This window comes from Callorhinus ursinus, unplaced genomic scaffold, assembly GCF_003265705.2.
Source record: "Callorhinus ursinus isolate GAN/ISIS: 27379988/994484 unplaced genomic scaffold, GSC_fseal_2.0 scaffold1, whole genome shotgun sequence".
In the NCBI taxonomy this organism is placed as follows: domain Eukaryota; kingdom Metazoa; phylum Chordata; class Mammalia; order Carnivora; family Otariidae; genus Callorhinus; species Callorhinus ursinus.
This window is the reverse complement of record NW_027397063.1, coordinates 112,591,134-112,613,980: the sequence shown is the minus strand read 5'-3', so window position 1 is coordinate 112,613,980 and position 22,847 is coordinate 112,591,134. Positions and strand designations below refer to the sequence as shown.

The following is a 22,847-nucleotide window of genomic DNA, read 5'->3' as shown; positions in this document are numbered from 1 at the left end:
ACACGGGAGAGAAGCCCACTCTGGAGACTGGAGTTGGGGGTGCCTCTGAGTCAAGGGCGTGGCTTCTAATTCCCACCATCAGTAGCACTGCGTCCCCTAGAATAAACACGACTTCCTGAGTGATGGGAACACCTCTCAAACCAGTCCTTTGTAAGAAGGTAGCATTCTGAAGCTGCTCTCTGCTCAATTGCCCTGTTGAGAAATGCAGGAACCCCTCCTCATGTACATACCCCCACCCCCAGCCATATCCTTAAACCAGTGGGTCTCAACCAGGGTGACTATTTTGTGCCCCAGGGGGCATTTGGCAAAGTCTAGGGGGCATTTTTGTTGTTATATTTAGAGGTGGTGGTGGGTACTCCTAGCACCTAATGGAGAGAGGCTGGGGATGCTGTTCAGCATCCTAATTGCACAGGGAAACCCCTCACAGGAAAGGATGATCTGGCCCGGAATGTCAATATGGCTCAAGTTGAGAAACCCTGCTTCAAACCCACAGGATCCCTCACTACCCCCTTTTTCTGGATACTACAGCTGTGTTCTTTCTATACTCCATATAGAACAGTGGGAAAATGTTGCTCAGAGGGTAAGGTGGAAGATATTCACCAGAGTAAACGTGAGGCAATCATATATTTCAATCATATATTCAGTCTATTAAAAGTAAAGCTAATATTTATTGTAACAGGCACAGTTCTCGGCCCATACATGGAATGGCTTGGGAATTTTATTAAATTGCAGATTCTGAGTCAGTAGGTCTGGGTTGGAGCTGAGAGTCTGCATTTCTGTCCAGCTCCCAGAGGACGCAAACACTGCATCCTGCGACCGTGTTTGGGATAGCAAATTTCTTGGCACTTCGGATACATCAGCAAACAAAACAGAGACCCTCTGCCCTTGGAGAACTTCCAGTGTGGCCGGAAGTGAATTGGACCCAAAGAAGGGTGGGCAGGCTGAAGGGAGGCATTCAGAGCCTCAGGAGATCAGAGCTAGAAGAGAACTGTGAGACTCTCTAGTCAAACTGCCGCATTTCAGAGTTTCAGAAACCGAGACTTGCAGTAGGGAAGGGAGCTGGTCCAAATCACACAGCTTGCTGTGGACAAGGCTGTTTGATTCCTAGTCCCCTGCATTATCAAGGTTCGTAGAGACCCCTTGGGGTGCAGAGCACAGTCAGGGTGGGGAATGGCTAGCAGCATTAGAGGTTGCAGGGGTGGGGGCCTGGGGACCCCCGGTACTCTAGCCCCAGGAAATGCTGATTGCCTACTTTACTCCTGGCTATCAGGACACCCACAGGAACGCTGGGATATGTTTGGGGAGAGCAGATTCTTCTGGCTGGCCCTTTGTTTTTCTGCATGACTACATCTGCAGCAAGGATGAACCAGGGTAAAAGTATGGAGAAGTACATTCTGAATGCATTCGGTCATTCAGTGAGCAGGTGTAAAGAGTAAACTCGAACAGAATTAGGCCAATTAAAACCTCTTCTTGAGGAGGAGTGGAATGACAGATCATGAACACATGTGAAGCTCCTCTTTGTCATCCTTTAGGGCCCACCTGAACAGAGACCTCGGCCTAGAGCTTCAGATTAGAGCACTCTTTGCAGGGTGTTGAAAAGCAGCTGCTTCCTCCACTGCTAGTAGCTGGAAATAGAAACTTTTAAATTCCTGTCAGTTGTATTGGTACAGTAGCCAGTTTCACGGGGTAGCTAAAAAGAAGAGCAACAACTATACATAAGGCCTGGGTGGCTCAGTTGTTAAGCGTCTGCCTTCAGCTCAGGTCATGATCCCAGGGTCCTGGGATCGAGCCCCACATCGGGCTCCCTGGTCTGCGGGAAGCCTGCTTCTCCCTCTCCCACTCCCCCTGTTTGTGTTCCCTCTCTCGCTGTGTCTCTCTCTGTCAAATAAACAAAATCTTTAAATATATATATAACAAAGGAAGAAAAAAGAGACTTTTCATTAGTATTTTTTGATGTCAATTTATTATTTATCCCTTTGCCAATATTCAAACAGGCAGGCAGTCATAAAACGTTCAAAAAGATCCTCTAAAACAGCCAAGGCATCTGTTTTACCTCAGTTCCTTTTTAGAAACCTGGAAATCAGGAGCCCTGGCATTTATAAAAGAAGTCGTGTTAAAGATATCTGCCGTATCAAAAATATTGTTTGAGGGTCACTCCTTAGAAAGATTTTAGTTTAAATGGTATCTACAGCTTAGGCAGGCAGACGGTGGTTCTTGAGGGAAGATTCAATGTAAATCGGCAAAGAGCGGCTTCCAAATTTCTGACTCCTCAATTAGTATTATTCTGTTGGAACAAGGCGTTGACAAAGCCCACTGTTTGGTAATTAGCGTCCTGTCAAGTCTCTCTAATCAAGACCAGCATGCTGCACCTGGTCCTAGTTAGCAAACGTGTGTGGGCAGTTCTGATCTGACCCTCAGGGGCCCTGCCTGGCGCAGAACTGCCTTCAGTGCGTATGCCCCAGTCACCGGTTACCGAATAAGGAGGCCTCTGCGGCGACAGGTTCTGAGAGCTGTCCTCTAGTTCTAGTGACCTGCCACGCCCTTTTAACTGCTTTGACAGAGGCACTTGCTCCTTCTCCCAAAAGAAGCTCTCTCTTCCTGGGCCAGAAGACTCCTCTGAAATAAACTCATTGCCTTAAAAAAAAAAAAAAAAGCCAAAGACCTTAACTGCCCTTTCGTCAGGAGAAGCTCTGTGGAGGAGTGGCTAACTCTCCCTAGTCTGTCTTTCCTTCATTCCTCTGGGTGCTGCTGCCTTTCCAGGAACTGTCCCTGGTGTAGAGGTTGTGGTCCTTGATGTAGCTGATGACAGCGTCTGGGAGCAGGTACTTGACGCTGTGCCCCTGGCTCAGGGCCCGCCTGATGTACGTGGAGCTGAGCTCATTCTGCACGGGCTCCCTGACCAGGTGAATGTTGTGCTGGTAGCGGCGCAGGATGGGCGAGCCTGAGATGTATTCCTTTGGGTTGTGACCTGTCCGACTCACACACACCACGCCAAACTTCTCCACTATCTCCTGGATGTGTGCATCTTTCCAGAGGTTGGGGGTCTGGAAGGTCTTCAGGACATCTGCCCCGCAGAGGAGCTTCAGCTCGGGCACAGCTGGAAAAACAAGGGTGGAGCCCAACAAGGTTACAGAAGGGCCATGGCCAGTAAAGATAACATCATATTACGTTTGAAAATTGCACAAGATGCTTTTCTTGGAATGTAATGGGAACTCAATGTGTGTTCATGACTGCAAAAGAAAAAGCATGTAAGTGAATCTGAAGCTACTCCAGGGACATACAGTGGTAAGTAATAATTTAGTCAAGAAATCTTTTGTTTAATATTGGCAAAGTGCCAAGAAACACACAACAGCTTTGTTTGTTTGTTTCCAGTATTATACCAAAGTCTGTCTGCGGTGGCTGGACCCCATGGCAGAGTGGTCCAAAGGCGGCTGTGAACCCGTCTTCTGATAGAAGGTAAGGTTGTAAAATCCCTAGTACCAGCAAGCTGTGGGCCTCAGGCAAGTCACCGCCTTTCTCACAATCTATTTCAGCCCTAACACCTGGTTCTTCTATAAGTAAAATCTCAGCATAAAGGTTCTTTGGATAATCAACAGCTAGTGACCTTTTCATCTGTTTTCAACATAACAAAGCTCTAGAACAACTGATCAGTGTGGATAATCCTTTGGCATTTGTTCTAACAGAATGATGGCTGTGATGATAAAAGGATGCCTAACGTTTACTGGGTGCTCAATGTGAGCACCATCGCTCAGCGCTTTATGGGTTTAATCTCATTTGATCCTCAGAACAATTTCATGAGGTAGGTGTTACTGTTGTGCGGGGTCTCTGGAGCGGTCTGCGGAGAGGGATATCTGCCTAAGGTCACTGTCTAGGAGGAGGAGGCAGGATTCAAGCCAGCCAGCCAGCCACCAGGTGGGGCATTTGTAACTGCTGGGCTCTGCCGCCTCCTGCTGGTGGGCGATTGTATATTCATCAGAGCCCAGAAGCCCTTCCTGGATTTTCCTGGCACTCTTCAAGGTCCTGTCCCTTTGGAATGGGCTAATCTGGAAAGGAGAAACAGCAAGTTCATGCTAGAAGCAGCCACTAGGATCCCCGGTCCTTCTGGAAGCCGAGTCTAGCTCCAGTAAATGGCAAAGGCTGTGTTCCTACAGCGCTGGCAGCTCTCAGTCACCTTGAAACCTCAGCTGGGAGGAGTTTCAGGGATACCAGCTGCTGGGGAAAGAGCTGATGTAAATGGTCAGTGGAGCCTGTTCCTCTTCTGTGGAAACTTGGAAGGAATCTGGACATGGATCGGAGAGAGGAGTTTATAAAGGAGCACCAGACCGGCTGTGGAATGGAAAGTGAGAAACTGGAGGGGTCATGGGGAGGTCTAAATTCAGCCTCAGTCGGGCACGGGCTGCTGTGGGTCTGATCCATCCTTCTCTGGGCCTCAGTTTCCCCATCCATGAAACAGTGGGCACTGGACTTGTTTACTGATTTTTGAAGCAGCAGAGAAAATTACAGACTTTTCAAACACTCTAGCAGCATAATATTGGTATAATGAAATGATATCCAGACATTGATGCATGTATTCATGAACTGTCCATGGTTAAGAACTAGGACTTTAAAGCCCGACACCTTAGATTCAAATCCTGGCTCTGCCAATTCAACAGCTGTGTGACCTTAACTTTAAAATGAGCATATTGAGAGTACTTCTCTCATAGGATTATTTTATAATTGAATGAGCTTATAAGTATAAAGTACTTAGATCAGTGCTCGGAACAGAGTGTGATAGGTGTTAACTACCATCCATCCATCCACCCACCCATCTATCCATCCACCTACCCACCTACTTATCCACTAACCCATTCATTGACACATCTATTCAACACTTAGGGAGTATTTTTAAAGTCAATAAAACTGCGTTTAAAAATTATTCAATAACATACTTTTCACTACTTTGGGCTGGTCCCATTGCTCACAACATACGTGGAGTTGGACTATTTTGCATCTGTAAGGTTCTACTCCAGTATCTTATTTATTCAACCATTGTAAGATAGCAAGAAACCAGCTTTTGACCTTTTAAACTAATGGATGATTTTTATGTGCTCTTCCTATGGGGGAGGTTAAACAATGGGCATTTGATTGTAGGGTCTCCTGAGGCCTGGAGCACACCCTCCTCCCAAAGAGCAGAAGATACCCCCTTCCTCTCTCAGTGGATTTTTGTGTGGGCAGTTTCCACACAATGGCTTCAATATTAGACACTGTTTGATTTATTAACAGTGACAGGAATATAATTCACCGTGAGTTCTTGCCTACAGGGGACAAGTGCTCACACCTTCCCATCCCCCAAATCAAAGGCATGTCTGTGGGGTAATGACTTCTGGCAACACATGCCTTAGACTCCCACTCTGGGCGGTCCTCAGAGACCATTACATATCTCTTTCAGATCCATTCACATCACTGCTACAAACTCTTCACATTGGGTACTGACTGTCCAAGTCCGAGTACGTAAGTCTGAGGTGTTGAATAAAGGCTGCCGATTTGATTCGTCTTAACCACGATGTAGTGACATACATCAGATATCCATGGGCATTTTGGGGGGCAGTGTGCTTTCTTGGAATAGCCACAGGCTTTAAAAGCAGAGATTTACATGGAAAGTGAGGGAAGTGCCACCGGGACCTTTTTCTTTGGATGTCCAGCTGCCCTAACTCTTTATATCAAGAACACCCAGCCCTGAGGTCAGTCAGCCCTGGGTTCCAGTTTCAGAGCTGCTGGAAGCCTGGGAGAGTTCTAGCAGCCAGGCTGGCTTCCTCTGTTATATAATGGGGATGACCTCCTGTCGAAGTTCAGGAAACTGAGTGACAGACTGAATGCAATGTGAATTTGTGGCCATGAAAACACACTCAGGAGTGTGAGACTTCTGGGTGAACAGGACACCAGAGCTGAAGCCAGGTATTAAAGGGCGGCGCCCAGATTAACCAGACAAGGCCACCGTGGAACAGATCAGTGCAAGATGGAATCGGTGTGTGTGGGGGGCGGAGGGGGGGGTGCCTGCTCTGGTTGTGTGGAAAGGGAATCCTCGGAAGGCTGCTGAGCCGTGCTCAGCCTCATCAGTCAAGGGCAGGGACCACCTGCACAAAAGACACACACTGTCGGGCTGTTAGAGGGCCAACCGAGGCATCATCCATCCCAAAGTGTCACACCCAAGCAGCCCAGAACTGGGCTGTCTGCATGACTGGGTCAGTCCAAGGAGGACCACAAATCACGGGAGTGATGGGCAAAGCAGGGCTCTGGCTGCCAGAACATGCTGAGCTCAGCCCGTAATCTGCAGTCCCAGGGGAGACGAGTGAGCAACAAAATACACAGCACACAACAAGGTCCTTTACAAATACGTCACTGTAACATACAAGCCACCTGGTCAGAAGCCAGATTTATGCTGAGGAAGAACTCCGCTGTCTTCTTAATTGCTCTAGTGTTGTTATTTTTTTCTCTGATTACAAACGTGAAATCTGTGTCAATTATAAAATGTATGGAAAATACATATTTAAGGTAGAACACAATTCTGCTTTCTACAAAAACTCAATATTTTCATGTATTTTTTGTTTTTTTTTCTATTGATTTAGACATGCAAAAGATGTGCAAGTATATTTACATTTTTTTATCTACTTGACATTATATACACAGGCTCATATCCTGATTTTCTTCTACTTACCTCATAAGCCTTTCTCCAAAAACCTTTTGTCTCAATTATTCATACTATGTATACAGAATAATTTACTTAAACATTCCCTTATACTTTAAACATGGAGGTTGCTTTTATTTTCTGCTTAAAAACTGCTGTGATAAGCATCTTTCTACATAAATCTTTGTCCCAATTTCTAATTATTTCCACAGTCTGATTCCTAGAAGGGGAATATTTCAAGCAAAGGACATGAGCATTTTTAAAGCCCCTAATATATTTTGGTAAATTGAAAAGCCCACTTTTCATTCAACATAAACTCTCTATTTTAACAGCTACTTTAGGGGAGAACAAGATGAGCAGGACTCAGGGTCTGAGTAGCAAGAAAGGGGATAAAGAACAAACTCCCAACATTAAAGGGCCAAGCAGAGTAGCCCCTAGAAAAATAAATTTGAAAAGAATGTGGGTGAGCTTTGGCCAAGGGAGGGGAAGAGCCCATCTCCGTGAAAGCAGCTGGGACCAGTTTCACAGGAACATGGGTCCAACTTGGGCCCTAACAGGACAGATAGGTTTTCAAAAGGGGAGTCGAAGGGAAGGGGGGCGGGGAGGGACATCCAGGCAAAGAGCTGAGGCAGGGATTCTGGAAGCAGGTGCAGAGAGGGAAAGTATGAGAGGCTGGAAGCCTGTGTGTGCCATCCCGCCCGCATCACTAGAGGCTCCCTGCCTGTCACTGGAAGCTCCAGCATTCCCCAGCAGCAAGGAATGCCCAGCACCTATGCTGTTTCCTGCCTTTATGCCTTGCCCAGCACCTATGCTGTTTCCTGCCTTTGTGCCTTGCCCAGCTGCCCCTCTGCCCAGAAATTGCCCCTAATCCCAGATAAGGTACTCTGATCCTATGAGCCTTGGTACTAGTGTCTCCTCCTCCAGGAAGCCTTCCTAATCCATGCCTGGACTCCCCACCATTCACAGCCTGTCTCTAGCCTTGGGGCGGGGGCGGCGGGGGCGGGGCAGGCTATCTTTGTTTTCCACCTGAGTCCAGAGCCAGGCCTGGGGAGGTGATCATCGGTGTCTCTTTAACTCTGTAGTAGTTGCTGAGCCAGAGATGCTCCAGAAAGAAGGCAGAGGCTGAGAATGAAGGCTGCCTGTGCTCATGACTGGGAGATGGGGGGAGAGAGGCAGACAGACCAGAGGAATACAGCGAACGTTGTAAAGCTGATTATACAGGAGATGCTGTAACTCTTCCTTTCTTAGATTCCTACTCTAGTGCAGTTCCCCCAACTGGCTAGAAAGCAAATCCCAGCGTGCCTGTTAAATATCCAGATTCCCAGGCCCCATTCCCACTTAGAAGGTGTGGGGTGTGGCCTGGGAATTATTATACAGCTCACAGGTGATTCTGCCATGAGTGATCCTTTGACCAGCATTTGGGGACTGCTGCATGAAACCTTTAGGGCCTGGTGGCATTTTCGAGTTCTTTTAGAAGAGCGTCTATGTTCTGGGGGGGTGGGAGACTGTGTTCTAGGGGGCACCAATATGTGTTGAAAAGGGTCCCATGATTAAAAAGTGATAATGGCCACAAGCTAGTTCCCTTTCTTGGAGAGTCACAATGCACATGATCATAGTAAAGGCTCTGAAAAGTCCTGCAGGAAAGAAACCATTTTAGGTTGGTTTACCTGTGACATTCCTGAGCCCTTCTGATCTGGAACTGGTATCCCACCACCCACAGTTGGGAGACCGGCAGTAGGAAACCCCACAGATGGGCCTGCTGGATTTCAGCCCGGTGGGACCGGTGATTCTCAGACCATGTCACATCCTGCCTTTGCATCACCAGGGGCTCTGGTTTATTTGCATGAGGGGCCTATGCACTTGACCCCTAGTACCTGGGCTGCCATTAGAGAGGGAAGATACTTCGAAGCAACAACTTGTAAGATTCTACCAATACCAGGAGTTGACAACAGGGTAGAAACCCAGGGTTACAAATTGAAAGGACAAGTCCATATGGACTGAAATTCCCCTTGTTTTTGTTTTTGTTTGAGGGTCAGAGTGGCATATTTGTACTCAGAAAGGCTCAGGCTTTTAAAAGCACCCAGCATCACCCACCGGTTTATCCCTGTGAAGCCCTGACTGTAATCCCCGTCACAAGCACAAGTCACAAGAGTAGGTAAACCCCTTTGGAGCAGAAAATCCTAAATTAGCAACCCGATTTACAAGGGATGGTGGCGGATTGTTGAATTTGACCTTTCAACCTGGGAAGTGCCACCACCCCCAGGCAGGCCTCAGAATCCTTATCCGTGCTTGGGAGTGGGTCCCGTGAATCCTTGACCTCTCCCCATCCCAGGGACAAGAGGGTCCGCACCCACCTGTGGGGGCCACGGAGCAAGCCCTGCCGTGGTCCTGGCCTTCCGTCTGGGGCAGAGATCTGAGCAGTTCACTGTGATGATGCCTGCATTGCAAACACACGGGCTCAGGGTGTGTCCGTCCCCCCAAAGCCACCCGGGGGTCTCAGTTTTCAACTCTCCACCTGCTTTTGTCCGTTTTAGGTAGGTAGCTTGTTCCACAAATGTTTGTGGGGGGCCTATACTATGTGCTGGGGGCTGGGATGGAAAGCGGATGTGATAGGGTCCTCTTGGCCACCCACTGCCTTCCGTGAGCCCGGGTGGGAGGGGTAAATGAGCATGGTTTTACTTTTTTAACATTGTCTTTTAATACCTCACTTTAAAAAAAGTTGAGTAGAGATTAAGGACATGGGCTATGAGAATCAGACAGACCTGAGTTCAAAATAAAACCTTTCTTTTGTAAAGCCAGGATAATGCCTACCTTAGGTAAGTGAGTTACTACACAGGGCGTGGCCCACAGCTCACTAGTATTTCAGGACTCCACGGAGTGCAAACCAAGAGTCTGGGCTGAATCCTCGCTCCCCCACAGGCCAGCTAGGTGACCCCGGTGGGGGGGGGGAGGTCAACAGGTCTCTGTGCAGATGACTCAGCACCTGCGTCATGAGGAAGAGTGATCGTGCGTGCCTCTCAGAGTGGTCACGAGGACTGAAGGAGCTATGTATGCCAAGTGCACTGAACAGTGGGCAGGACGGAGTAAGTCTCATTTGGTGTTAGCATTTCAGATCTGGTTAGGCTTACACCATCTCCGCCTAGCTCCTTTAGCAATCAGTGTGCAAATCAAGACATACCTGATCCAACACAGGTAGTCCCGTCTTGTATCAGTGCAATCTTCCACCTTCCACCTACTGAATTGTACATCTACGAGGGCTGTGTTTGGGAGGAGGCAGTGCCTGGTAGGAAAAGCAGGTGCTTTGCAGCTAGACTCGGTGGGTTATGAGTTTAGGTTTTCTTGGCTGTATGACCTTGGAAGAGTCACTGACACTCTCAGAGCTTCACTGACCTCATCTGTTTATTGGTCATCGTGGAAGCTAATGCCGACCTCCCTGCCGAGCATCACCAGACCAGCAAAGCGCTTCTACCCTGCCAAATGCTGTGGCCCAGTGCTGATTATCACTGGGCGAAGGCAGAGTGTAAAGGTTAAGCTTTAGAATTGGACTGCGTGGTTGGAATTCTGCTTCCAGCTAGTAGCTGTGGAATGCTGGTGGGCTCCTTAAGCAATCTGCCTCCAGTTTCCTCATCTGTAGAATGGGGGATGACGACTGCACCCACCCCTTAAGCGCTGAGGATTCATGGAAAGGCCTCGCACTGGCCCATCCACAGAAAGGGCCCAATCAACATTAGCTGTTCTTCTGTGAACTGTGAGCTCATTTAATTCATCCTTATATGCTTAGCCCTCAGGAACTGCTTACCTTAAGTCAGCTGAATTCAGGAACAATGGAAGGAGTGGATGGATAAATACATTTAAAGTCTGGTCCAAAGTCCTTCCCGATGATCTCAGAGACTCAGCAGAGTCTTCTTAGGACCTAGCTGGACTCTGTGTTTCCATTATTGTCTGCTTTGGTTTTGGTAAGCTTCAAGTCTGAGGATTCGCTCCTGAGTTAGTCTGGAATCTCGCATCAGACTGAAGTAGGTGTTGAGTCTCACCTCTTATTTTCTAACTGTAGGACTCTGCGGATGTTACTGACCCTCTCAGAGCCTCCATTTCCCCATCTGTAAAATGGGACTAAACCCACCTACTTCTCAGAATTGCTGAGGTAACTAGATGTTACCTACCTAAAAAAGCCTGGCACAAACAGGTGATCAGTAAAGGTGGTGACTGTCATTTTATTTTACTTACCTTGAAGCTCCTACTTCAAGTTGACCCTACTTTGAATATTAGCTGGCGCTCTGAACTCTGATGTGTGAATAATTATTTTCCTCACTGACCTCCACTCGGCCTCTGTGGGGCAGGGGCCATGGCTTCCTCTTGTTGTCTGCCTGAGTGGCGCCCCAGTGTGCCTAGCCCTGGGCCTGAGGGCTGACCCTGGGAATGAGTTCTCTTGTCCTCCGCAGGCCCGCAAGTCTCCAGGGATGCCTGGTTAAAGGGTCACTGTGGCAGGTACAAAGCCCCACTGTGCCCCCCCCCCGCCCCCCCATAGATCACTGGTTTGAAAGGGACCATAAACATAGTTGTTTTGTGACTTTGATGAACTTAGCCTCTCCGAACCCGTTTCTTCATCTGTAAAAGGAGGACAGCCTAAGATCATGCTTGCAAAGGGGTACGTGAGACGACAATAGTGATGGTGATGATGATGGACCCCATCAAATGGCGCTGTGACTAATGGCCTCCCCCCACAGTGTGGGGAGAAGGTGAGCAAAATAAGTTATCAAACGTCCTAAAAGCATGAAAGCTGGCCTAGATTAAAAAAAAAAAATTAAGAGTAAAAATAAGCAACCTCATAAGGAGAAAAAGAATCCTCAATGAACCCTACTGTGAATTTACTTCATAGTGACATTTGTCATAGTGACACTGTTTGTCTCTATCAGGAAGATATTAAATGGAGCAAAGGGTGGGGTGGATTACTCCCATGCTTCTAAAATCACCTAACTTTACGATTATCAGATTTTCAATCTTAAATGCTTTTGGCAATTTTAGGAAAACATTAGCGATCAAATTTTCTAATTTTTTCTAAATATTGAAAAAATGGAATCACTTATCCAGCAAAACTGTGTTGTCTATTTGTATCAGTGGATTTTCAACCTTGGCTGCACAAAATAAATCATTTGGAAACCTTTAAAAAAATACCCATGCCTAGACCCCACCCGCAAATCATAATCTCTGAGGGCAGGTGGCAGGGGTGGCGGGGGAGGGAGATGGGCATTTTAAAAAAGCTTCCCATGTGATTCCTACAGCCAGGACCCACTGGTTTGGATGGATCTTGGTACTAATCATAAACCTGATTCACATACTTTGTGACTGAGGCTGTGGCCTCAGTCCTGGCCACGCATTAGAATCACCAGGAGGCTCTTAAAAATTCTGATGCCCCACTCCAGACCAACGACATCCCAGTCTCTGGGATGAGACTCAGGCTTCGGTACTTTTGAAAGCTCCCTAGATGATTCAGGGTGCAGCCAGGAATGAGAAGCACTGAACTTCTCACTGAACTCCTCAGAGAGGAAAAAAAGAAAGTGTTCAGTAAAATCTTAGCTCACACCTTCATCTTGCAACAGAAGCAGTGACAATATTATGTAGTTCTGTGGTCAGTTCCTTTTTATCCAGGAATGGCTTATCTGTTTTGAGGATAAATTATGGGCCAGTGTTAGGGATGCAGGGAAGGTAGCTAAGATTATGAAGCCCCTACCATAAACCAGGTATTTTGCACACATCACCCCATTTAATTCAGGCAGTACCCCAGAGAAGTAGGTGGCATCGTCCTCATTTTATTAGGTGAGGAATTGACGCTCCGAGAGGCTAACTCACTTACACCAAGTCAATGAGCTAGTAAACTGGGCTACAAAATCTGGGCCCTAGGCCACACTGCCTCTCACAGGGTGGAGGAGGAAAGCGTCTTTGTGACTACATGTTAAAGCTAAATGATTTGCTGGATTTGTGTGTCTTCCCCTCTGCTCTCCTTGATCGATGAGAGCTGGCTATATTGCTTGCTCTGAAGGGATGATCTAGGTGTACATTTATTCTTTATGTTAAAAAAAAGTGCATGGATTCTAACAATCATTTCATATTTGCTGCTCTTAATTTGGCGAGAGGCTCTGAAGTAGCACTGAATTGCTGAATGCTTCTAGGTGGTTCCTTCCCAAGAAAAGGGCAAATAATCAGAGCCAAGATATGTAACTAAATGTTTACCTTTACTACGAGAAAAAGGTAAACAGTTTTCAACCAAGTGACTGTGAAGATGAGTAAAAAATGAAAACCTAAATCGATGTATGATGAACAGGCCTGCCAATTATTGGACCTTGTCCCTTGGGCTTCCTGTGCCCTGACAATCCTACTGCTTCCAAATAGATAAAAGACACAAGCCCACAGTTTGCAATCCCTTCAGTGGAGCGACTTAGTGACAGGCAGCCCCACCTCCCCGTCCCCTCTGACCTCCAGGCTGGGCGGGGCTTCCCGCTTCTCCAGCAAACTCCCAGGACACTTTCCCAGACACAAGTCAGTGACCCACTGCCCCAGCATGCAGGGCTCCCAGGGCTTTTAAAAAAAGCGCCAATTACTTCTGCTGGGTGCTAACAGCAGTTCCAAAAGAAAAAGATCCTGAGCAACTTTCTAGATGTATAGCCTTTATTTTTTTTTTCAATTTTACATAAAAGTTGAGATTTATAGAGCCCAGGATTTATGCAGTTAGAAAAGATGGCTTATGATCTAGATGCAGTTTGCAACCTAGTCAATGACGACAATGATAGAGGGTCCCACTTAGTGAACGTCTTAGGAGTTCTGGAACAGGAAAGTTCTTTACATTTAAAAAGTCCTTATTAGGTTTTATTGTCCCCATTTTGCAAGTGAGAAATGTGTCTCAGAGAAGTAAGCGCCTAGTCTCACAGCTACTAGGTGGTTGCCCTGGCGCCCGAGGAGACAGCCCTCTGAAACAAGATGGGCGTTTCCAGAATGTGCTTCCCGAGGGGGAGTGGGTTGTGATTGTTTTCACTCAGGCCCTCTTTGAGAGTAGGTCTGTGGGTCTCTCTCCCTCTGAGAGGAAGCACTTCTGGGATTTGGGCTGAGAAAGACTGGCTGAAGCCCCACTTCATACCTGGTCCCTACTTTCACCCGCTGGGCTCTGCAGATGTGTCCCGTGACCCCTGGTCATCACACAAAAGCATAACCACTGTTACCTCAGCACCTTCACTGTCTCCATCCACTGCACCTGCTCACTCTCCCAGGGGTCCACCTGGACCCAGTCGGACGTCTGCAGGGCCAGCCGGGCCATGGCCACCCGGTGGTGGGCAGCCACGAGGTCTTGCTTCCTGTAGCCGTCATTGACAGGAGAGATGATACCCCCGATCACCTGGTACATTCCTAGGCAAGGGAGAGCAGTGGTGTGTGGTATGTGCCAGCGCTGAGTACCTGGCCGCCTGAATCCAGGCAGGTGCGAAACTCTCTGGGCCTCATCCTGAGTGGGATCAGACTCGGGCATTCTCTCCTGCTGGGCCAGCTCCCTCAGGCAAGGGTAAATGCTGCCCCGGGGGCCACGTGCTTCTCCAGTTGACCCCGAGTCATACTTCTCCTGAACGGAGCAAGGCTGTGAGGATGTGGCCAGACAAGGTGCCCAGATAGCAGTGTGGACAGTTAGGGTCAGAATATGGTGGAGGCACATCATGACCTCCTCCTGCATAGGACTTAACAGAGGCACTATCCTCCTCTAACCATGTATGGGACAACAGTGACGTGCAGTTTCGTATGCCCAAATAGGGGGTCTTGTGAATCAAAGATGAGGGGATGGGATGGAGCGTGGACCAGGTAGGTGGGAGGTGGGAAGGAGATGGGAAGTGGTGGGTCTAGGAGGAATGGGAAGGCCTACTTTGGGAAAGATGTGGGTTGGGCTGGTAAGTGATGCGGTATGGCTCAGGGACTGGAGAATGGAACACTTTTAAGTTCAGAGCTATAGTGACACCGTGGAAGCTACAGAGAAACAACACGTAAAGAGTCTGAACAGGACCCCAAAAGCCTTGGGTGGGGGCTCCAGCTCCATCACTCCCTAGTGCACCCTCAGCAATTATCAACCTATCTGGAAAAATAAAATACTTAGTCATTTGAACTTGAGTTTTCCTGTATGTGAAATGGGATCATACCTGCTTGGCAGGACCTTGTGCTAAGGAGAGCTATTAGGGAATCCTTATGTAGTGGGATTATATTTTATTTAGGATGTGATATATTTTTAAAAATTGTATTATAAATATAACATGCACATAAAAGAACCCAGAACACATATGGGTTGACAGAGTTATAAAGTATATCCTGCTTTCATCATCACCTAGCTTAAGATACAAGCACTTCGGGCACACCAGATGTTCCTACCACAAGCCTCACTCGGACTTTTATAATATTCTCTTTCCTTTATAGCTTTACCATGTATTTATGTAGCCTTAAAAAACATATTCATTTGCCTTCTGAAACTTTTATAAATGGAATCAGACTGAATATATTCTTTTGTTCAGCCTTTTTCACTTTACATAAATAAAATTCATGTAATCCAACCAGTTTTATTGCTGCATAACCTTCCATTGTGAGATTATATACTAAATAATTGATCTCTTTTACTGTTGATGGACTTGGTTTGAGTCTGGTTTTGGACAATTACAAACTGCGCTGCTATAGACATCCTTCCACAAGTCTCCTGTGCACACACACGCCGGCATGCATTTCTTAGGACACACATCCAAGAGTGGACCTGCTGAGTCATAGGGCAGGTGTGTCTGCACCTTTACTAGATAATGCCAGACCGTTTTCCAAAGTGGTTGTAGCTATTTACTCTCCAACCAGCCGTGTAGGAGAATTTTATTTGCTCCACGCCATGCCACACGAGGTTATGATCAGGGTCTTCCCAATCTGAGAGATGTGTAATTATATCTCATTGTTGTTTTAAAGTTCATTTTCCTGCTTACTAGTGAGGCTGAACATTTTTCATATATATTATTAAGCATTCAGGCTTAAATTTTTTGTGAAGTGCCTGTTCAAATCTTTTGCCCATATTTTGTGTTGTCTGCTTTTTTATCATTGATTCGTAGAGTTCCTTACATATTCTACATGCTAGCCTTTTGCTGGTTGGTTATATGAGTCATAAATACCCTCTTGTTTTATGGCTTGCCTTATTCTTTTTTTATGGAATCCTTTGAAAATGGAAAAAAAAAAGGAAAACGAAAGTTCTTAATTTTAATGTAGTTGGGTTGGGTTGTTAGTTTTTTCCTTTAATGGCCAGTGCATTTTGTGTTATGAAGACATTTTCCTATATTATCTCATAAAAGGTTTATAGTTTTGTTTTTTCACATTTGGGTCTTTGTGCACGATGTGAATCCTATTAAGTTATTTTTCATTTGAATAGTCAATTATTCCAGCATTGTTTATCAGAAAGCCCCTGTCCACCCTGCTGCTATGCTCTGCCACCCATGTGTCGAACATCAAGTGTTCATCTGTTTAAGGGGCCTGCTTCTCTGCTGTTCCGTTCTTTGCCCTATTTGCCTGGCCCTGTGCAACATCACACTGCTTGGCTTAATATAGCTTTATTACACATCTTGGTATCTGGTTAAGCAAATCCTCCCATGTTCTTTAAGAGTGTCTTGGCAATTCTTGACTTTTTGTATTTTCCATATAAGTTTTAGAACGAGCTTGTCAGATTCCACAAATGAAACACCTCTCCTTGCCCCTGCCTCACCCCCAAAACACCTGCTGAAATTCGGATAGGAATTGAACTGAATTTGTAATTTAATTTAGGGAGAACTCACGTCTTTACAATTTTTAGCCTTCCAATCCACAAGCATGGTATATCTTTCCATTTGTTTAGATCTTCTTAAATATTCCTAAATAAAGTTTTACAGTTTTTCTTATAGAGAGCCTAAACATCTTTTCTAACTTATTCCCATTCCTCCTATAAATGGCATTTAAAAAATACTTTTTATTGTTTGTTGCTAATATATAGAGGTATGATTTAGGCATCCTGGATGCATATCTAGTAACCTTGCTAAACTCTCTTATTCTAGTATCTGTAGTCTTTTGAATTTTCTGTGTCCAAAATATACCATCTGAAAATACTGACAAATTTACCGTATTTTCAGTCCCTCTGCCTTTTGTTTTTCTTGTTGCACCACTGAAGACCTCTAGCATGATGCCGAATAGAGGTGGTGTTAGCGGGCCTCCTTGCCTTATTGCAACTATCAGAGGAAAAGCTTTTGAGTGTCACTATTATATACGATGTCTGCTGCAAGTTTTCTGTAGATATCCTTTTGCAGTTGTGGCAGAGACAATGCCATGTGTCCATTAAAACTCTTTTTTCCCCCCCTTTCTGGGCACACTGGTAGCTAATATATCTGTTCTTCTTGAAGTTAGGTTTATGTGATCTCACTGAGCTGTAGTCAACGGGATGTGGTGAAAGTGATGTACGGCCCATCTAGACTTGGCCATAAAGACTCTTGCTGACCCTCCTACTCTTCTATAGTGAGTCTGAAAGCTATAATTCAGGAAGCAAAGCCATGGGTGGGGCCTACTAGGATTCCTGAGACACAGCTGGGCAGGGAATTGCCCTGTGGCTCTTCAGGATCTACATGGGGATTTATCTGATGAGAGAGAAACGTTCTGTAATGTGCTAAGCTCTTAAAATTGGGGGATTTGTTATGGTAGACTAACCTGGTCTATCCTGACAAATAGGTTACTTTAAGACACATTCCCGGCTATTCCCCATTTAAGAGCTTTTGTCATAAAGGAATCTTATCAAACGTTTTCTCTGCCAACTCTTGAAATGACGGTGTGATTTTTATGTGATTTTTGACTACTTGTGGGTCAAGGCCCCTGACGAATCATTTGTTGGGGGGCTTCCCCGTGCATCAGATAGATATGCCCTCCTCCAGAGAAGCTTCATGTTTCTGTTTCCCAGGTCCCTGGAGTTATTAAAAGTCACGGATGACCTTAAATGAAGTTGTTGACTTAAGCTTCCTGGACTAATTCAGGCAAAGGGCTGCAAATCTGAGCAAAGGCTGATGTGAGGCCATTTCTTCCTATTGGTATCTCATTTGCCTTTTTCTTCTTCAGCTTGCCTTAGTACCAAGCCTTGGACTTGTTTCTTTGTTGGCTTGTATGGCCACTGATTCAAAGCTTCGGTGAGCCGCACTGGCAAGAGCCCACAGGGCCATCAGTGGCTCTGATGTTCTAATAGCCTGCTTACTTACCGCCCTGGTTACAGGTGTTTGTCTCTCAGCTGGTCTTGAGACATCCCCACTTTTTGGCTTTAACAGTGAGATCTGAAAAATGTTCTACCTACCATTTATTTTTGTTTTTAGTGGGAGAGTTGATCCAAAGAAGACACCACCCCCCTCCCCAACATACACACACCTGCCCAGAAGCTGAGAGTTCTCTGATGCCTTTTTCCAGTCCTGGTAAGCCTGGCTGCCTTGGGCCCCTCCTTCCTGGAGGTGGAGGCATCCACTGTACCAGGGGGATGACAGAACTAGCTGAGACTAAGGAAAGGACATTCATCTTTCAACTTCCAGAAACTGGTTCCTAAAACTCATTTCAGAGGAATACTGGTGAAGGTTAGAATCAGGGTTTGTTCAGAAAGATTTATCTAAGTTTTAAAAGTCACCCTAAAAAATACCAAGAATCAGAGTCTAGGGAGTGAGAGCACACAGTTTTACTAAACTCCACAGAGTAGTAAGGAGAGAATATGGAAATGGAAAGGAAAAGCCCCTTCTGGGAGCTGGGCTGGGGTGGGTGGAGGAATCAGCAGCAGGCATAAGGAGGACCCTGGTAGGAAAGTTTTGTGGTGACCAAGCATTTAGACCCAAATCGAGACCTGCTCCCTACACCCTCTTACCCTTTGGAGACAAAGCCTTGTGTTGTGTTGGGTGAGGGAGGGCATAGTTAAGAGGCTTAGTTAGTTTTGGGAACCGCAGAGCAGGCGGCTGGTGTTTTGCTTCCCACTTGGAGTTCTAGGAGGAGACCATCTTGCTCTGTGCCGGTAGAGCATCAGTGCAGTAGAAACGGCAGTGTGGCATGCACGGGCAGAGAGGCCTTCAGGAAACATCCCCTCCCCTGCCTTCAGCGGGGCATGGCAGACATCCATAGAAATCCCCAAGGCTCCTTGAGAGGAGGAGTGAAAGATGCTGAGGATGAACAGTCAGCTGGGCTACTTTGGGGATGGGTTGGGGTGGTGGTCGGTAGGGGGTACAGGGTGTGCAGGGCAAAGCCAAGGACCGTGGTGGTGTTAGAACCAGGGAGAGCCCAGGCCTGGGCCCAGACAGCAGTGGTGGTGCCTTAGCCAGGAGAGGCTGGGGGCACTTCGGTAGTGGAGGCAGAGAGGATAGAGGCCAGGGCCCAAGACCCAGGGCACGTCTCTCAGCTGGAGGGCATTCAGGGCCAGATGCCCCCTTTCAGATGCTAGGATAACAGACCACTTATGATTCTTAATTCACTTTTGGGGAAGTAGGCAGCAAAAGATTAACTTGATTACAAATTGACCTGTAACAGAATGAGTTTAAAATCAGAAGATAGTTACCTTGAAGTGGCAAATTTTTTCACCATTCATGGAAATGGTGGCCTAAGAGCAAGGTGAGTGTTACAGAAAGCAAAGTAAATTCTAGTTCTGTATATCTGAGTCCCATATTATGCACGGGATATGATCCTTTTCTTTTCCACTTTAAAAAGGGAGGCTAACTTCTGTGGAGTGCCCACTTTCTTGGGCAATTGACATACATTTAACTTGCATATTAATCTCTGGAGGGACAGGGTGGGGCACCAGGCAGCCCTCCAGGCAGCTCTGCTGGGCACCCTGGAGACTCAAGTGTCGCCTTTGATGGTTTGGCTCATCTTGACAGGGCAGGTGGTACAAGGAGAAATCAATGCTTTGTTATATAGCACCCAGGAGAGGAGAGTCCATAAAAATAACAATCTGGGCTAAAACTCCTTCTTGCCCTCCAAATGGTCATGAGCTCAAGCCTCTTCCCTTTCCCACAATCCCTGTGTTACCCCTCACACGCCCCCCTTTCTCCCTAGGTAGATGCAGGTCCTTCTCTGATGGCCCCACTGCTGCCCAGACACACCTCCATTACAGCATTTATATAGTAAAGATCTGTTTGTCTTTCCCATGAGACTGATAGCTCTCGAAGGACATGAACCTGATTTTTAATTCTGAGTAACATGACCAGCACGTCTCTTAGTACAAGGCTCTACTGTCCTTGCTTTGGGGTTACCATAGCAATAGACGGCTGTGATTTTAACATAGTGGACAGAATTCCTTGTTTATTTCCACCCCTGTTCTAATAAAATGGCAATGAAGGAATAAAATACATACGCAATCACAAGGGCAAAAAGAGTGGGAAAGAGACAACAATGGATGGGAAAGGTCAACATAATTTTGGAAGCTGGAGAGCTGATGCACAACGGTTAACAAGCATAGTCTGCAGGCAGCCAAGGAGGTAAGAGGCAAGGTGCCTTGCGTGGCAGAAGCATGGAGTGGGTCAGGAACAGGAGAATGGGGTGCCAGAGGGCCCGAACACAGGAGGACCAGTTCAGTTTGCCTAAGGAGCCCTGAGATCCAATCGCTGACCTATTTTCCCATCCTGGCTAGATGTCTGCTTTCTGCCAAGGTTGGACCAGAGAGACCCTTGCCTCCCAGATACAGGCACAGGGCGGAGGGGGGCAGAAATACCATCCTTACGACAGGAAGATAAAGTTCAGCTTCCGGAAGAGCAGTCCCACCCAGGAGAAGACACCTACAGATCCTCACATTTACGGGTCTTGGACCCAGAGCCTGATCATATGGCCACAGCGCCCGCCAGCTTCACCCATATACTCAGAGCTTCCTGCCAGCATTTAGGGCCTGATTTGCGAATATGAGCGGATAGTCTAAGAGACAAATTTTAGAAAAGTGCTGACTATGAAAGAGAGACCCAAACCATCACCAGGAGGACAGGAACTTGGGAGGACACAAAGGCAATCGATGCAGAGAGCAAAAGGAAATTTCAAAAAAGTCCAAATAGTATTGTCAAGAGGATAAGAGAGGATAGGCCATCCATAAGTGGGATGCTCTCAAAGGGGCAGTCAGAAAACGGGAAGAAACTTTTAGAAATTGAAAAATATCCACTCATTCAACAATAGTCACCCACTGCCCGTTCCATGTCGGGCACTGTGCTAGGTGCTGGGGACATACAGGGTGACGAAGCAGGCCAATTCCTGTCCTTGTGGAACATGCTGGTGGGTGACGGCGGCAATAAAGTCAGTGGAAGAACTGGAAGATGACTTTGAGGAAATTATACGCCAATAAGATGCAATTAGAGGACTGACCCTGGAGGTCCAACATCTAGGTAACAGAACTCTCCGGAAGAGAACAGAGGGAGGAAAACATCAAAGAAATAATATATTTTCCCAGACTAGAAGGGCATAAGTTTTCAGCACTGAATACCCTCTGAGTGCTCAGCACTTTGAAGGAAAGAAAGTGCACACACTGGCAGACCGTCAGAAAACTTCAGACCATCAGATTTAATGAGAAGATTCCAAAAATTTCCAGAGAGAGAACCAGAGGTCAAACACAGGACTGGGATGCAGGACAGACCTGGGTTTCTCAACAGCAATTCTGGGATCCAGAAGGCAGTGGGGCAAAGCCTTCAAAATGTGAAAGGAAAATTCTTTCCAACCTCAAATTCTCTATTCAGCCAAACAACCAAACAGTTAGAACAGGGGTCAGCAAGCTTTTTCTATTAAGGGACAGGTAGCAAAGAGTTTAGGCTTTGTGAGTCATGTACAGTCTTTGTCTCATATTCCTTTTTTTTTTTTTAAACAACCCTTTTAAAATGTAAAAAAAAAAAAAAAGCCCTACTGTTAGCTCACAGAAAGAAGGAAAACAGACTATGGGCCAGAGTTGGCCCATGGGCCGTGGTTTACTGACCTCTGAAATGGAGCGTGGAGTAAAGCTGGGTTCATATATGCAAGGTCTCAAAAATTTATCTCCCATAGATCCTTTCTCAGAAAGATGCAGCAGGATGTGCTCCCCTAAAACAGGAGTAGACCAAGAAAAGCCGAAGGCCCAGGATCCAAGAAATCCAAGATCCTGCCACACCAGGAAGCAGGCAAAGGGAATCCCCAGGGAAACAGTGAAGGGAAATCTCAGATGAAAGCGCTGCAGTGGCACAGAGAGCTTGCCGTCCAGAAGGAGCCGGAGGACCCCGGCAAGGGTACGAGCAGAATCAAAATGGGACAGATTACATGATGAGTCTAGGTATACTAAGATGAGTTTTGAAATCTTTTGGAAAATTTGGGACTGAATTAGTGACAGGTCTAAGGAACATAAGGAAACAAATAAATGAAGTAATTATTACCTCCAGGAAGAACCGAAGTTCGCACAGGATGCAATGCAATCATAGTGTACCACGTGGCTTAGTTAATGACATTTACACAGACATAAATGTAAACAATATTACTTCAGCCCAGAGTTGTGAGCCAATCAATTTGGGAGCATGTGGTGGAGGTGAAGTGTGAGGGTAGGGGTGTGAGAGAGCTAAATCTTCCTTTTTCATAATTGGAAGCCAACAGATAATATCTAAATCTGAAAAATCAAGAAACACAGTATAAGCTTATTATATAAAAACAGAGACAAATACTAGAGAAAACGGCTGAAAAAGTCAAACACAACTGCTCTAGGAACCGGTATCAGGGGTAGGGAGTTACCATAAGCCTTATAGCAACTTAACTTCTATCGTATATATATTTATAAATACAGAAAATTAGTTTACAATGAATGCATTTTGTAGAAACATTTCAGTATACTGGAAAGTATAGAGAATCAAAAATCAACAAAACATATCCAAGAAGTTAATATTGTTTATATTTTGGTTAATTGCCTTTTTCTTCTATGTTTTTCTTCATATAATGTAAATTCAATTTTTGTATCTTCTTTATTTAGACTCTATCATTAGCATTCTTCTTGGCCATGAGCACTCCTTTTTTTTTTTCAAAGATTTTATTTATTTATTTGAGAGAGAGAGAATGAGAGGTAGAGAGCACGAGAGGGAAGAGGGTCAGAGGGAGAAGCAGACTCCCTGCTGAGCAGGGAGCCCGATGCGGGACTCGATCCCGGGACTCCAGGATCATGACCTGAGCC

The 22,847-nt window shown here is 46.1% G+C and overlaps 1 protein-coding gene across 5 annotated transcripts in view; it reads right to left on the bottom strand.

Moving 5' to 3' along the window:
• Window positions 1-1,929: 1,929 nt before the first annotated feature.
• Window positions 1,930-22,847, bottom strand: part of NMNAT3 (nicotinamide nucleotide adenylyltransferase 3) — a 119,549-nt gene continuing 98,631 nt past the window's right edge. For 3 of the 5 annotated variants that reach the window (XM_025881471.2, XM_073899393.1, XM_073899394.1), the window contains 3 exons: window positions 13,879-14,062; window positions 9,019-9,101; window positions 1,930-3,097 (listed from right to left, as the gene is read on the bottom strand). In XM_025881471.2, the coding sequence (XP_025737256.1) occupies window positions 2,715-3,097; window positions 9,019-9,101; window positions 13,879-14,062 (650 nt within the window). In that variant the 3' untranslated portion in view covers window positions 1,930-2,714. The remainder of the gene's footprint in view (window positions 3,098-9,018; window positions 9,102-13,878; window positions 14,063-22,847) is intronic. The other 2 variants (XM_073899395.1, XM_073899396.1) reach the window with 2 other exon arrangements.